The sequence below is a fragment of the Aegilops tauschii genome, chromosome 1, assembly GCF_002575655.3.
Source record: "Aegilops tauschii subsp. strangulata cultivar AL8/78 chromosome 1, Aet v6.0, whole genome shotgun sequence".
Taxonomy (NCBI): domain Eukaryota; kingdom Viridiplantae; phylum Streptophyta; class Magnoliopsida; order Poales; family Poaceae; genus Aegilops; species Aegilops tauschii.
The window spans coordinates 211,305,016-211,321,807 of record NC_053035.3 but is presented as its reverse complement, the minus strand read 5'-3'; the positions used below and the strand labels follow the sequence as shown (position 1 = coordinate 211,321,807).

Below are 16,792 nucleotides of genomic sequence, written 5' to 3'. Positions count from 1 at the left end.
TTAAACAGAAAGAGGGCTTCGAAATGAAGATCTAGGCGCTTAAATCGCCTGATTCCGATAAACGAGCGAAAAGATAAACTAAAGCGAAAATCAGGTCAGAAATTGCGATCGAAAATAATCGCGGAAAACCCTGGAAAAAGAAAAACTGACGAACAGGCTAACGAACGAACGTTTGCTGTCTGCGGTTAACGGGTGAAAACCATTCGTTAAAACGAACGTACGAACGGGCGTTCGCTAAATAACTAAACCGGAAAAAAACCGATCTAAAAAAACGCATCTGGATTTTCGTATAAAAACCTAACGGTTTTTTTAAACCGGCGGCTACCTCGGCGTTCGTTACGATGGCGGCGGCGGCGGGAACTCTGGCGGCGGGGCGGCAACTCCGGCGGGCAGGGCGGCTCGGCAGGCTCCGGGGGCGGCGGCGGCGCGGGTTAGAGTTAGGGTTTGGGCGTGGGTGGGCTGCGGTGGCGGGACGGGCTGCAGGGGGGTCGCGGGTGCGGCTTATAAGGCCGGTCTGGCGAGTCCTAGTCGGGCACGGCCCGGTTAGGTCGGTTGATTTTTTTATATAAATAAATCCGCACAGAAAAACAAAGAAAAGAAATACTAAACGGACTCCAAAAATCCTAAAAGAAATTTGCCCCGTCCTCTAAAAATATAGCGGACAAGGTGAACATTTATTTGGGCATCTAATGCAATTTTGAAAAACGCATATTTTTCCTAATTCAAATAAAATAGCGATAAAAACTCTGAATAAAATTCTTATTTGATTCTAATATTAAATCTCTAATATTTCTTTATTTTGGGGAAGTCATTTTATCCCCTCTCTTTTATTTTCATAAAAGAAATATTCGAAGAGAAAAATAATTAAAATCAAACGATCCTCTTTTTCAAAATTTGAGAAAACTCAAATATGAAAATAACGAAATCCCCAAATCTCTCCGTGGGTCCTTGAGTTGCGTAGAATTTCTAGGATCAAGCCAAAATGCAATAAAATATGATATGCAATGATGATCTTATGTATAACATTCCAAATTAAAAATTTGGGATGTTACATCAAACATCACAACGTAACTGGGTGATTATAAAGATGGTCTACAGGTGTCTCCGATGGCGTTGGTTGAGTTGGCATAGATCGAGATTAGGATTTGTCACTCCGATTGTCGGAGAGGTATCTCTGGGCCCTCTCGGTAATGCACATCACAATAAGCCTTGCAAGCAATGTGACTAATGAGTTAGTTGTGGGATGATGCATTACGGAACGAGTAAAGAGACTTGCCGGTAACGAGACTGAACTAGGTATGGTGATACTGACGATCGAATCTCGGGCAAGTAACATACCGATGACAAAGGGAACAACGTATGTTGTTATGCGGTTTGACCGATAAAGATCTTCGTAGAATTTGTAGGAACCAACATGAGCATCCAGGTTCCGCTATTGGATATTGACCGAAGATGTGTCTCGGTCATGTCTACATAGTTCTCGAACCCATAGGGTCCGCACGCTTAACGTTTGATGACGATTGGTATTATGAGTTTATGTGATTTGATGCACCGAAGGTTGTTCGGAGTCTCGGATGAGATCACGGACATGACGAGGAAAGATTCATATATTGGAAGGCTACATTCGGACACCGGAATGGTTCGGGTCGCTTCGGATATGTTTCGGAGTACCGGGGGTTACCAGAACCCCTCGGGAAGTTATTGGGCCTCATGGGCCTAGTGGTGGAAGAGAGGAGGCAGGCCAAGGTGTGGCGCGTGCCCCCCCCTAGCCCAAACCGAATTGGACTAGGGCTAGGGGGGTCGGCCCCCCTTTCCTTCTCTTCTTCCTCTCCTTCCTTCTTCTCCTACTTGGACTAGGAAAGGGGGAAACCTACTCCTACTAGGAGTAGGAATCCCCCCCTTGGGCGCGCCCCTTGGGGCCGGCCCTCCTCCTCCTCCCCTCCTTTATATACGAGGGAGGGGGCACCCCATAGACACACAAGTTGATCTTTAGCTGTGTGCGGTGCCCCCCCTCCACAGTTTTACACCTCGGTCATATCGTTGTAGTGCTTAGGCAAAGCCCTGCACCGGTAACTTCATCATCACCGTCAGCACGCCGTCGTGCTAACAGAACTCTCCCTCGGCCTTAGCTGGATCTAGAGTTCGAGGGACGTCACCGAGCTGAACGTGTGCAGATCACGGAGGTGCCGTGCGTTCGGTACTTGATCGGTTGGATTGCGAAGATGTTTGACTACATCAACCACGTTACTTAAAGCTTCCGCTTTCGGTCTACGAGGGTACGTGGATGCACTCTCCCCGCTTGTTGATATGCTTCTCCTAGATAGATCTTGCGTGATCGTAGGAATTTTTTTGAAATACTACGTTCCCCAACACCCTGCACTTTACCTCCTCCTTGACCGATCCTTGGGATCTTGGGGTACCCGTGGGGGCTTAGAACAAGAAAGGGGCAAGATAAAAATCCACTACAACACATATACATATGTTTGGCCTTAAAGTCAATACCAACAATCCCGTGCACAAGTACATGGGGTTGCAAGGCTATGCCTCAGCCCATAGCCTGAGTGGACTACTCACACCTCGTAGATGAATCACAGAAGAAAGGCATTGTAGATTGAATTTGAAGATGAAAATGATTGATAATAGTCTTACAATGTCACCGTATATGATGTATCTCAATTACAAGTCATGGCTATGGCTGGGGAATGATTGCTATGAAGATGGGAATGGCAGCAGCTATGGATATGGATGATTGTTTATGGTTTCATGGCATTCTGTTGCGAATGGGCGGCTCTCTGTTGTGAATGGGGAATCAATCCTTTTATGAAGTTGGCTTGCGTTGATGTCACAAAGGAAGCACCAGGTGGTACGACCGAGCGCGCTCGTACCTGGCGCCCCCTTCTCTCTTGGTTGCGTCTATGTTTTCTCGGTTTTTTTACGCCTACCTTCATATTCCATATATGCTTCGATTCCATCTTAAATGGCCCATTCCCATGGGAAACAAAATTAAACAAAGGGATTCACAATCATTTTCTTTTATTAGTCACTAGTAATAGTGCCGGAGTGTTTATCTCAAAAACCAGGACTATTCGGTTTAAACAATGGTGGAAATGAGTGTAAAAATACACTCATCAAGTTTCACCGGCAGTGTCCTTTATCTCAAATCCTCGATGGTCAGCACTCATGATCGACACATCAAAGGTTCCACAACCAAATTCAAATATGAGCATGTTCTTCACGCCGGTGTTGGTCGCCTTCTTATCGAGTTCATATGCGCTGGTAAAATTGATTTGTTTGTCTGGAGAATTTGGGAGGACTATCGGATGTTGTAGAAATATTTTTTCAGAAAAGTACAAGTAATACGATTTGGTAGTCGACCTTCGTATTCTCCATGTTTTTGGTTAAGATCTCATTAATCTAAACTTTTTCTTTCTACATTTCAGATTGTAGAGGAGCGCGGGAAAAGATTTGCCAAAGATGAGCGAGGAGGGGTGTCGAATGGAACTAAACGAGGAACTTCTGGATTTAGTAAATGAGGTCCTTCGACCTTGACCCATAAACCATAGGATGGAGTGAATGTAGATATGAAAGGCATCCGAAATGATTGATACGATATAAAGGAAATCTGAAAGCTTCTGGTTCTCGACATGAGCTACATTTTTCTCTCTCAAAACATCTTCTAGCTTATATCCACATACATGTGTTGGAGTAGGAAAATTAATTTGGTTGAGACATCCTTGTTAGAAACAACAATTAATCTTTTTGTACAATATGTGGTATTTGTTGCATTTTACGAATGATATGCATCTCTGCGGTGGTCCAGTTAACTGCCTAAAAGAAAATAAAATGAACCAATAGTTGCACACATTGCTAACTTGGAAACTATGATTGTTCCTATATGGTGAAGCGCCTTAGCTCTTGTCCATTCTTAACAAACACCATGTACATTACTCAACTAGCGGCATACTGTGTACTACGCAATTTGTTTTGTACCGAAGGTATAAGGCCATAAAACATCAGTATAACATATGAAGAATCGTCACCGCAACAAAAACAACAACGCTTTAAAAAAATTGAAACAACGAGAAAAATTGATGGCTTCCATTTGTAAGCTACATTATCAGACAAGATCAGCGAAAGAGCACGCCAAGAATTGGGGGACAACAATGCGAAAGCCACCTTGTTTTTCACAAACAAATCAGTCGTATATACTCAAGATTAATGGCATCTAAATCCTTTTGGGAGGTTTATGATGCCCGTTGCCTGCAGCTTTTGAGGACTTGTCAAGCAGCAACATCAACCCGACATTGTTACCGCATTGGCCAATAGGGTACCTAAAATGACATTGATGAAAGCACGAAGGTAATTAATTTTCATTTTGCGGGGAACACCAAAGCTAAATCAAGATGCCAAATATGCAATGACCGTAACAAGGTAACAAGGGTTTCACCCACTTGATACGGGAAGATTTCCTTCGCCACGAGACGATAGATGCGACCCACTGCAAGGAGATCAAAAGCAAGGTAATTATGAGAGCGGCTATTTTGCACCCAGACTCAATTACTCCCGATTGTGAACAATAAATTCAAAAAAAAGTAAAACAATAAAATAAATATGAAACTTTTATGCATCCAAGATGCTCATGCATGGAAGGTTCGTGCAAATTTTCATGGTGTGGTTGGACATCTGAGGGCTCGTGCGAAAAAATGGGTGTGTGTGAAACTTTGAAAAAGAACACTATTCGAGGCTGATTTTTTGTATGAGCTCGTCAAATGTCCAAACACAATGAAAATGCACGCACCTTGCGCACATGGGCATCTTGGATGCCTAAAAATTCTAGCTGTTTTATTTTTCTTTACTATTTTTTGAATTTACCATTCACCAAGTGCAGATGAACATGGGCACCATTTTGAATTATCGGGTAATTATGTTTTATTTGCAAAAAAAGCCTTTGACAAAAGGGCTGCTATACTTCTCAAAGCAGCCATGTTTAACCATAGGCTATGGTAGAATGGAGAGCCAATCTAGAACAAGTATCCTTCAAATGGGATACATTGATTCCAGCTTATAGCAAACCTTGTATTCTTAACTTCTTAGAACTATCGGGGGCATTTGGTGAGCATTGGAGCCTTAAGCGGGCAATCCAATGCTAAATTTTCTATTTACTACTACCCATGTTAAGACTAGTTCTCATTCGATACATTACTGGGAAAGATGGAGAGGTTGGTAATGTAATAGATCAAAGTCACAAAGAAAACATAGCTATAGCCAGAGCAATAATGGAACTAAACTTGTGAAATTACAAAAAATACGTAAGCTATGAATAAAAAAATCCATAGATAAAACAAGTGGCATCAATTTATGCAGATGTATTCCAATAGGAGTTAATTTAAATCACTGAGCCAATATAAATGCACGCCCTAATTCTAGTAATATTGAAGATGTACTTTTATCTCTGGGTCTAAAAAAGAGACAACAAAACAGACACAGATTTTTGGAAGATGGTTCCACACATATGAATAGTAAAATCAGAAAAATATACTGGAAAAATCAATAAACTATGAATATTTTTATCAGATACATGGTAGAGTGTTCTACTCGCGTATGAAGTTTCACGAAGAAATGCCATTCTTGGTATTCTTGGAAAAAAATTAAAAAAATGAGAGCAATAAAAAGACAATGTTTGAAGTAATTTCGAGATCCAATTATGTTTTCTTCCGTAAGAATACCATGGGTGTATTTCTTGGCAAAACCTGACATGTCAGTGGACTAGTCGACCTAGTTTGATACCCATTTTCTAAAAAAACTATTTGATTTTTTATGTTTTCTATAATGGGTGCCCATGCACCCTTGTTCACCTTTGTATTCTCCAGAACAAAATAGGTAAACGAACAAGCAACGTGGATGCAAGGTCAAAGTAGCAATGTCCTCACGTTGTAAAAAAATAATGACAGATTAATGCTGATCAAATATGGATACACATGTAAAACATAACTTAATTACTGCCATCAAGCTTCAACATGGTTCATAAACTATGAAACCGAACGTTGCCAATCCAACCTTAGCAATGGGCTATCAAAAAAACAAAGTAGCTTGGCAATTCTCAGGGAATACAAACCTTCAAATCTAGGGTGCAACTTGCATCGAATTCCAAATAATATAAAAATATTAATGGATGATCGTATTACTTGTCACGCACTTCATTCATAAAAACAACATAAAGTTGCAGATCCGCCATGATCTCCGCTGCCTCCTACAAGGATGATTAGGGTGGTGACATATTTCCCCTCCCTTCATTAGCGAGGCCGGGTATTCTTGGCCCCTTTGTCCACCTCTCCCCCAACAGGAGGGGGTGGGGACCCCTGACTTCAACTTTGACATGTAGGTAGGGTCACATCGAGGGCAGGGACGACACCACCTCAAATAAATTGTCTCTACTTCTCGTCCAATTTGCTAGTGCTCTAATCGACAACAAGAGGAGCCACATTCATCTCGTCCATCTCTATACCGTGGTGGCATATGACATACCATCCAGGTGGCGACGTTGTTCTTCTCCAACTGTGTTGCACGAAAACGATATGGTCGGGATTTAGCGACATGGGGAAGGTTCCGGGCCAACAAGCCAAAAATTCTCGGCTCCGTCATGTGCAGTGGGCTGGTTCATCGGCTGAAAAGCAGCATTCACTACAAAAGGTTCTCTTATAGATCTTGTTGTGGCAATGATTCTCCTACTTATCTGGTCGTGCCATGGCGGCACCATAGTCCTATGGTGGATGACGATTTGACAGTGTACAAGGTTCTCCAAGAGAGAAATTTATATTTTCTTCTTCTTCCAGAGTCCTTTATGCGAAATATTAATATATACACATGTCTCCCACTGTTGTGGTATCGCCGGGAGAGTGATCGTGTGTGTTTTGTGTAACCCTTGTTGTTTAATGAAACACATGGCTACTATTCTAAAAAGGTAAAATGGCATTAACTCCTAAAAGGCTAAAACATGATGAATCCACGGCACTTAACCATACTTCATTTACACAATTGATTGTTCCTCAGAAGTAATATTAGATCCTCACGGTATTGTATTATAAGGGTATCATGCAGCGCCACCTATGAAAAAAAAATGATGTGTACTATACTAGGCTATAATAGTATGCAATGACAAGATAGTATACTACTAAAATGGTATGATGCGCTATGAGTTTATGATACTACTCGCTCTGAAGGTCTTGCCCTTCTCGGGTATAGATGTGCGAGCATTAAGTATTTCACAACCAGCAAGCTGAGTAAATAATATGACTTATACACACCATTGGGTAACCCATGGGTAGATGATTGGGAGTTTACATGAGGGAGTTTGTGGGGAATTATGCTGCCAAATATATTTTTACTTCCATTCTATTTCCTTGTTTAGCACATCATGAGAATTAGGCAGGGATAAGTAATGACACAACAATTATTCAATCTTCAAGATACAAAAAATTACGAAAATAAAACAATAATAACTCTTGTGTTTATTACTTTATTATTATCTAGTACGGCAAACAATATTACAAACATTTCCTATCAGAAACACTTAAACATCTAACATCGGATTTTTAGATAGGACAAATCTGATCTTTTCATGGCAATTTATATTGGTGCGATGATGGCAAATTTGTTTGCAAGCCCAACAATTTTCTGATAAAAAAATGAACTGAGACAGATTTGCCGCGAACTAAATTTGTCATTCTCGGAGAACATAATTTGCCATGGTAAAAGAATTTGACATCAGATTTATAGTGGAGTCCTTTCCTATCTGATAAACTATTCACATTCACAAAGTAATTCATGTTTGAAATCTTTTCTGGATTGTTATTTTAGGATAAAATCCATGTTTGAATTGGCGGCGATGTATGCAGAGAAAGGCCCAACTGCTCTTAACATGAGATCATACGAGATTATATTACCTTGACTACAGTAGAAAAGAATGGCGTCCTCGTGGGCTGGCTCTTGAGCACCATCCTGTGCATGACCATCGGTCGCTGCGGCCGTGGTACGGTGACGGTCACGGCCGGTGGCGCTGCCCCCTTGTAGTAATGTTGCCCCACGGTCACCGCCGGCAAAGGTGGCGGGGCGTCCTTGCACAGCTGTTGCGCGATCTCCTTGAGAAGCACCACCTGCGCTTTCTCGGCGCCCATGGAGATGATGGCCTGGCGCATGGTCTCTCGGTCCGCCTCCAGCGCCTGGAGGCGCGCGCTGAGCCGACGCATATCCTCGTCTTCCCCCCACGGCCCGCCGGCGCAGCATTCGCTCCCGGCCGGAGTGCCGCCACAGATGGAGCCCTCTGGCACGACCAGGGGAACACCGCGGCCGTGGATGGCGTCCACGGTGTACACCCGATCGCTGGCGCCGCAGTCGTCGTCCGGGAAGTACTCGCCGTCGCAGAAGTCAAGGCTGTCAGTGTCGGAGAATGGACGCGGGTTGCGGGGGAAGGTGGAGCCCGGCGCGACGCGGATGATGGGCGTAGTGGTGGATGTGGGCGGTGCGCGGTGCTCGAGCATTTGGACGCGGTTGGAGAGGCGCGCGAGGTGGTCGCGCGGGGTCTGCATGTCGAGCACGTCCGCCTCCGACGCGGTCGGCGGGTGGTCATTAAAGCGGCTACTAAAGCACCGCAACGGTGGGTAATAGCCGCCGGCCCCAACCGTCGATGGCGTGGACGGGTTGCGCGGCGTGGAGGAGACTCGCGGGGTGGAATGCAACGATGCAGCGTTGGCGACGCTGAGGCGTGACAGAGACTGGAGGCCGCGCACCGAGGCCTCGCGCTTTGCGATGGTCTCCTCGAGGACGGCGAGCTCCGCGGCGTCGTGGGACATCTTCTCCTCTGCGTAGCGCCGGAACTGGCGCGCCTCCATCATGGCCTCTGCCTTCTCCCGCTGCAGGCGAAGGATCATCGTCATGGCCTCGCTCGCGGCGCCGGCCGCCGCGCCCCGCTCCGCATCCAGCTCGGCCTGCAAATCAGCCAGCGCCGCCTGCTGCCGCGCCAGAGCCTCCCGCAGTGCCGCCGCCTCGTCACCTATCTCCACCCGCACCACCGCGGGCGGCGCCTCTGGTGGTGAATTCCTCTTCAGCGTCGGCCTCGTAGCCGCCAATGGCGGAGACGATGGGCGAGAGGCAGAGATGGTGCTGGTGGTGGGGTGGCCGCAGAGAGGGCAGAGATTGAGCGGGGGCCCGCCGGCGTCGGCCATGGCGTGCATCCGGGGAGCCGGGAGGAGGCGGGCGCACGCGCGCGCGCGCGAGGAGACGGAAATTTGGTAGGAGGGGGAGAGGAAAAACGGGAGGGGTGCCTTTCCGGTTCCCGTCAGTCGTTGGGCGGTGTCTTCATTTTTTCCATTTTTAGGATGGTGTTTTCCTTTTGTGTTTCTTTGGGCTGAAGTTGAACTGGATGGCCAAAACGGAAAGCAAAGACAGATAAGGGCATCTTCAATGCCGCGCATCAAACAGCGTGTAAGCGTCTGGACATTATAGGTCCGACATCCAAATTCCAACAAGCCAGAAGCAAATATGGGAAAGGTTTGTGAGCGTCCAACCATGTAGGCGCGTGACACCCCATACCCAGCTAGAACCAGACAGAACCCGCGCAAAGGGACATTTTCACCACTTTTTCGTGCGAAAGTCCGCCCTTTCCCACGCTCTCTGCCCTGACCGCCGTTGTGCTGCCCCCAGTTCCCACTCGTTTCCCCGTCCACCGCCACGATGGAACCGATGGAGACGATCGATGTCACGTCGGAGTTGGAGGATGACGGTGCAAATTTCCGTCAGTACCCCTAGTAGGGTGCCTTGCATAGTAGGAAGTCACAGATCAGAGGTCGCACGGGGAATTTGCCTAGGTTCAGGCCTCTGAAGAGTAATACCCTACATCATGCTCATCGTTGTTATTCATGGTGGGGATGCCTCGTGCGAGGGAATACAATGATGTATAGTGAGATGGCAACCGAGAGCTATTCTACGAGAGAGTAGATGTGTTTTAGTGCCCCTACCTCCCCCTTATATACATGGTGAGAGCTAGGGATTACATGAGAGAAATGCGATCTAGGTCGCTGTCACGATCAACTTGGGGATCAAGGTGATTAGGGAATGCCTATCCCTTTCCCAAGGCTCCCTCCTGTCGCCAGGTGTGTCGTGGGCCCATTGGGTCCTCTGGCAGGGTGATCAGGGAATGCCTTCAAGTTGATGGACATGGCCACCATGAAGAATTTTTCCTCCGACAGAGTTCTGAAAATACCTCCAGATTGAATCGTCATGAAACAGAGATATGTGGCGGAAGAAAAATTGCGGTAAAAATATCCTCCGTCGGGACTTAATACGAAACAGAGATATGGCCACCGGGAAGATTGAAATACATAGGGAGGCGCATGTCGGGAGCGTGTTGGGCCTATTGGTGGCTCCCCAACCTATCTCGGTTGCCATCAGAAGATTCTTGAAAGGATCGAGAAGAGGTGTCCAGAGGGGGGTGATTAGACCCTCAATAAAGAAAAGTAGCAGTTTTTAAGTTCTTTAAGTTAAGGTGGAGTTTTAGCACAAGTTTAAACATTCACAATACATTTCAAGCAAGTATGGCAAGAGTATATGAGCATCGGAAAGTAAAGCATGCAAGTTGCAAGAAAGTAAAGGGATGGGATTGGAGTGTGCAAACGCAATTGGAGACACAGAGATTTTTGGCGTGGTTCCGATAGGTGGTGCTATCGTACATCCACGTTGATGGAGACTTCAACCCACGAAGGATAACGGTTGTGCGAGTCCACGAAGGGCTCCACCCACGAAGGGTCCATGAAGAAAAAACATTGTTTATCCCACCATGGTCATCGCCCATGAAGGACTTGCCTCACTAGGGTAGATCTTCACGAAGTATGCGATCTCCTTGCCCTTAAAAACTCCTTGGTTCAACTCCACAATCTTGACGGAGGCTCCCAAGTGACACCTAACCAATCTAGGAGACACCACTCTCCAAAAAGTAATAGATGGTGTGTTGATGATGAACTCATTGCTCTTGTGCTTTAAATGATAGTCTCCCCAACACTCAACTCTCTCTCACAGATTTGGATATGGTGGAAAGATGATTTGAGTGGAAAGCAACTTGGGGAAGGCTAGAGATCAAGATTTTTGTGGTTGGATTGGAATGTCTTGGTCTCAACACATGAGTAGGTGGTTCTCTCTCAGAAAATGAGTAGTGGAAGTGTAGGCACGTTCTGATGGCTCTCTCACAAAAGGAGAAGGGGGTGGAGGGGTATATATAGCCTCGACACAAAATCTAACTGTTACACACAATTTACAAAACTCGGTGGGACCAAATAGTAAAACTCGGTGAGACCGACCTGGTTCAAAATGTGAATGTTAAGCTTTTCGATGGGACCGATATGATCAACTCGGTGGGACCGATGTGCTACAGTTACAGTAAAACCTAAACTCAGTTTGACCGATTACACAAACTCGGTGAGACCGATTTTGGTAATAAGCAAACAAAGAGTTGGTTAAGCAAACTAGGTGGGACCGAAATAATTGCAACACGCAACAGAGAGTTTGCAAGCCCATCTCAGTGAGACCGAGATCCCATCGGTGAGGCCGAACTGATTAGGGTTTCTGGCAGTGGCTATGTCAAGTGAACTCGGTGGCGCCGGATAGATCAAATCGGTGGGGCCGAGTTTGACTTTGGGTTTAGGACATATGTGGAAATGAGAAAGTGGTTGAGGGCTTTTGGAGCATATCACTAAGCACTTTGAGCAAGCAACCTATTAAGCAACACCTCATCCCCTTTTAATAGTATTGGCTTTTCCTATGGACTCAATGTGATCTTGGATCACTAAAATGAAAATGTAGAGTCTTGAGCTTTTGCCAATATGTGTCCTTAGCATCTTGAAGGGGTTCCACATCCTCTTGTCCATGCCACGCCTTTGTTGAACTTTCTTAAATATACTAGATGAAAATATTAGTCCAACAAGAGATATGTTGACATTAATTATCAAAATCACCCAGGGAGCACTTGTGCATTCAATCTCCCCCTTTTTGGTAATTGATGATAACTTTACATCAAAGCTTCAGATAAAGATATGAAGAATAACAAGTAAAGCTTTGGAAAGACATGTAACATGCATATGATCCCCCTACATGTATGCAATTATGTAAATATAGAATATAAGAGCATGTGAATGCATAAGCATGTCAGAGCAAGCAATGAGTTACATGTATCTTGGTTATATGCATCAGAACAAATGATGTAACTATAGGAAATGTACCTCCATGTTCATGATTCCTTCTTGCAAACTATATGTACAACAGCAAGAAATCATCATGCACATGGATGTGATGCATATACTTACCTTGTGGTCTAGAGCTAGATTTGGAAGAGATGAACCTGAGTAAACAAGGTTAGATAACACACGAACACCTACTAAACAAAGCAAGTGAGTAACCACAAAAGTACCAAGATTGGGATGACATGTAGAGAGTGAGTACTTGGTACTCTATGGATATAGACATGTCCCCAAAGAGTAAAGATATGCAATGAATTTCAAAGATTTTCTCCCCTTAAGTGTCTTTCTCCCCCTGAATCTTATATTGGATAACGGGAGAAGATAGGGTAAAAGAAAATCAGAGCAAAACAAACATAGGAATCATAACACATACTAACATGTCATTCCCTTCTTGAAGACATGTGACTTCTCTCCTCTATGGATAATAAGCATCTGGAGAAACTTAAGGCATGCTTTCTATTTTATGTGATAAGCTTTGATGTGCTCTTTCTCCCCCTTTGACATCAATTTCCAAGAAGGCATCATCTGGAGCTTGAGTCAAGTAGGTTTGGTCCTTGAGTCACATTACAAAGCAACATGTAATATAAGATGCTGGTAGAGGACAAGAATCATCGAGTGGAGCTGGAACAGATATGCAGGATGCAAATGGCAAAATGTTTTCTCACTATTGAAATCGGTTAGGCCGTTTCATTTTCATTGGTGACACCGAGTTGGCAGTGTCAGAGATGATGCATATCGGTCAGACCGGGTTTGTCCTTGTCGATTGGACCTACGAACAATCTTCAATGTAGCATTGCAGTTCGGTCTAGCCGAGAGGCAGAAATCGATCAGACCGAGTTCAATACAGAGGAAAAAAATTGTCATCTCAGCTCACTAGGAAAATAAGATCTCACAAAGATTTGCAAGGAATTAACTGAAGGATTTGCAATGAATTGGATGCAGGGAATGTAGAACATAACGGAGAAAAGAAAAAGAAGAAATCTAGATGAAGTGAAAGGAAAAAAACATGCTAGTCACAAATGCATGAGCACAAAGACACACTAGAGAACTTCATCTAGAATTGGTCGGCGACAAAGTCACCTATGTTAGAGTATATTGACTGAGGAGTCAAGTGAGAACACTTGATCGTAGGTCATACTCATTGTTTAGGCTCAGAATGGGGTTGCCATTTTTCGTTTAAGCATTTTGATGTATTCGCATCTTGTTGAGCTGCTTTGACCCAAGTCTTAGGGTAAAGCTTCTCTAAGATGGAATGACATACCTTGGGTGGTGGTGTTGATCTTGATCATGTAGTTGAACTTGTGTTGGATGCTCAAGGTTGATGTAGCTCATCAAGAGTTGGGAGCATCGCTTGTAGTTTGAGTTCATCTACCTACATGGGTTAGTCTTGCAAGGAAGATCACTTGTTTATCCAAAATGACAAGCATGAAATTTGTTACCAAATGAAATTTGATATATAAAAATTGTCAAATGATATGTTGAAATGATTTATGCTTCCTTGTCTTCAACCACCAAATTGTAGAGACTTGCAGATGTAGAGATTGCTCAAGATGTGAGTGAGTTGCAATCTCATAGATTTAGATTCATCCAAGTACCTACAAGAGTTAGATAGCATGCAAGGGTACAAGTATAGATCCAAGACATATGATCATCATCATAAGAGAAATATCAAGGATTAGTCAAAGGCTCATGCCTTGCATGCATCCAAATGGAGTGTCTACTCCAAGTTTGAGGCATCAATGATGGTCAATTCACCTCTCAAACGGAAAAATACTTTCTCATCAAGCGGTTTGGTGAATATATCTGCCAATTGCTTATCGGTACGAACATGCTTAAGATCAATGTCTCCTTTAGCAACATGATGTCGAATGAAATGATGATGAACTTCAATATGCTTAGTTCAAGAATGTTGCACGGGATTGTGAGCAATCTTAATAGCACTTTCATTATAATAAAGCAACGGAACATGTTTCACATATATCCCATAATCTTTAAGAGTTTGGGTCATCTAAAGTAATTGAGCACAACATGAACCAGCGGCAATGTATTCTGCTTCGGCGGTGGATAAGGATACCGAGTTTTGTTTCTTGGAGGACCAAGACACAAGAGATCTACCAAGAAATTGAGATGTTCCCGAAGTGGACTTTCTATCAACCTTGTCACCGGCATAGTCCGAATTGGAGTAGCCAGCAAGATCAAAAGAAGACCTCTTAGGATACCAAATGCCAAAGTTTGGTGTATGAATTAAGTATCTCACTATCCTTTTCACATCCTTAAGATGACATTCTTTGGGGCCGCTTGATATCGTGCACACATGCACACACTTAGCATAATATCGGGACGGGAGGCACATAGATATAACAATGACCCAATCATAGAGCGATAAACCTTTTGGTCAACCGGTTTGCCATCCTTAGTCAAGTCAAGATGTCCACTAGTAGTCATGGGTTTTTTCGTACCTTTACTTTCTTGCATCTTGAACTTCTTGAATAAGTCCTTGGTATACTTTGTTTGGGAAACAAAGGTACCCTCCTTAGTTTGCTTGATTTGCAAACCAAGAAAGAACTTGAGTTCATTCATCATAGACATCTCAAACTTCTTCGACATTAGCCTTCCAAACTTTTCACTAAAATGAGGGTTAGTCGAACCAAATATGATATCATCCAAATAAATTTGGCACACAAATAATTCTCCATTAACCCTTTTAGTAAAGACTGTAGAATCAATCTTTCCAATCTCAAAGCCTTTTTCAATAAGGAACTTGGTCAAGCATTTATACCACGCTCTAGGAGCTTGTTTAAGACCATAAAGAGCTTTGTGAAGTTTGTAAACATGATCGGGTTTCTTAGGATTAACAAAGCCGGGAGGTTGTTTGACATAAACTTCCTCCTCAATTTTACCATTTAGAAAAGCACTTTTAATGTCCATCTGATATAATGTTATATCATGATGATTGGCATAAGGAAGTAAGAAGCGTATGGACTCAAGTCCAGCAACGGGGGCATATGTCTCACCATAGTCCATACCTTCGACTTGAGTGTATCCTAGGGCGACGAGACGGGCCTTGTTGCGTACAACTTGTCCATCTTCATCTTGCTTATTCCGAAACACCCATTTTGTACCAACGATATTTTGGTTGTTGTCCGGCTTCTCTATCAATGTCCACACTTGGTTCCTCTCAAAGTTGTGTAGCTCTTCATGCATGGTGTTCACCCAATCCGGATCATCAAGCGCTTCTTCAACCTTCATTGGTTCAATACTAGAGATGAATGAATAATGTTCACAAAAATTAGCCAAACGAGTTTTAGAGCGAGTAATTCTCCCGGTTTGGATGTCATCGAAGATTTGTTCGACGGGATGATCTCTTGAAACTCTTGCTCTAACTCGTGAGAGCTTTTATTTGGGTCGGGGTGGAACATCCTCTTCATCATATTGTTCTTCCTCTTGGCCTTCTTCGTTGTTGGTGTCGTTGTTCTCTCGTGGAGGTGGAGGAGGTTGATGAGGTTCATCTTGGTGTACTTCCTCGTTTTCTTCATCTTGGTGTGTCCCACTTGTGGATGCCTCCGAGTCAACTCGTGGTTCACCTTGTAATGAGGTAGAAGCTTCCACTTGGACGGATGAGGTACTCTCCTTCACCTCCGTTGGGTGAATCTTGCCAATAGACAAGTCTTAGATTGCTTTCGAAGGGTCTTTGTCCCCTACATAAATTGGCAATTTCTCTACTTGCGAGCCATTACATTCATCAAAACTTCACATCTACTGTCTCTTCAACCTTTTGGGTGAAATTATTGTAGACACGGTAAGTGTGAGAGTTTGAGCCATAACCGAGTAGGAAACCCTCATGAGATTTAGGAGAAAATTTAGAACGACGATGCTTATCAAGAATATAGCACTTTGAGCCGAATACTCGAAAGTATCCAACTTGGGGTTTGTTACCGGTGAGAAGATCGTATGCCGTCTTGCCGAGTAGCTTGTGAAGATATAGACGATTTGTTGCATGACAAGCTGTCTCAACCGCTTCCGCCCAAAAGTGTTATGGCGTCTTGTACTCATCAAGCATCATTCTCCCCATCTCAATAAGAGTCCGGTTCTTCCTCTCAACAACTCCATTTTGTTGAGGCGTGTACGTAGTCGAGAACTCATGTGAAATCCCTTCTTCGTCAAGAAAGGTATCCACATTTGCGTTCTTGAACTATGTTCCATTGTCGCTGCGAACCTTCTTGATCTTCACTTCAAATTGATTTTGGGCCTTCCTAGCGAAGTTCTTGAAGATCTTTTGAACCTGAGATTTATCATCAAGAAAGAACACCCACGTAAATCTTGAAAAGTCATCGACAATGACTAAGCCGAATGAATTTCCACCGAGACTTTTATAGGCGTTTGGACCAAAGAGATCCATATGAAGTAGCTCGAGCGGTCTTCTCGTGGTCATGATGTTATTCACGCGGTGGCTTCCTCCAACCTATTTTCCTGCTTGACATGCACTGCACAACCTATATCCTTGTCAA

General features: G+C 43.9%; 1 protein-coding gene across 1 annotated transcript; it reads right to left on the bottom strand.

Annotated features, from left to right (window-relative positions):
- Positions 1-3,998: 3,998 nt before the first annotated feature.
- Positions 3,999-9,258, bottom strand: LOC109734493 (myosin-binding protein 7-like). The gene is made up of 3 exons (XM_020293702.4): positions 7,944-9,258; positions 4,452-4,498; positions 3,999-4,331 (listed from the first exon to the last, which is right to left on the bottom strand). The coding sequence occupies exons 1-3, from the start codon at positions 9,228-9,230 to the stop codon at positions 4,226-4,228; spliced, it is 1,440 nt and encodes a 479-aa protein (XP_020149291.1). The 5' UTR covers positions 9,231-9,258; the 3' UTR covers positions 3,999-4,225.
- Between the last annotated feature and the right edge of the window lie 7,534 nt (positions 9,259-16,792).

Excerpts from the sequence above, each read along its gene's own strand:
- LOC109734493 (XM_020293702.4), bottom strand. The coding sequence starts at position 9,230 with ATGCACGCCATGGCCGACGCCGGCGGGCCCCCGCTCAATCTCTGCCCT. Across the intron at positions 4,499-7,943 it reads TCTTTTCTACTGTAGTCAAG|TGGGTCGCATCTATCGTCTC; the intron begins GTAATATAATCT and ends ATCTCCTTGCAG. Across the intron at positions 4,332-4,451 it reads AGGAAATCTTCCCGTATCAA|GTACCCTATTGGCCAATGCG; the intron begins GTGGGTGAAACC and ends ATGTCATTTTAG.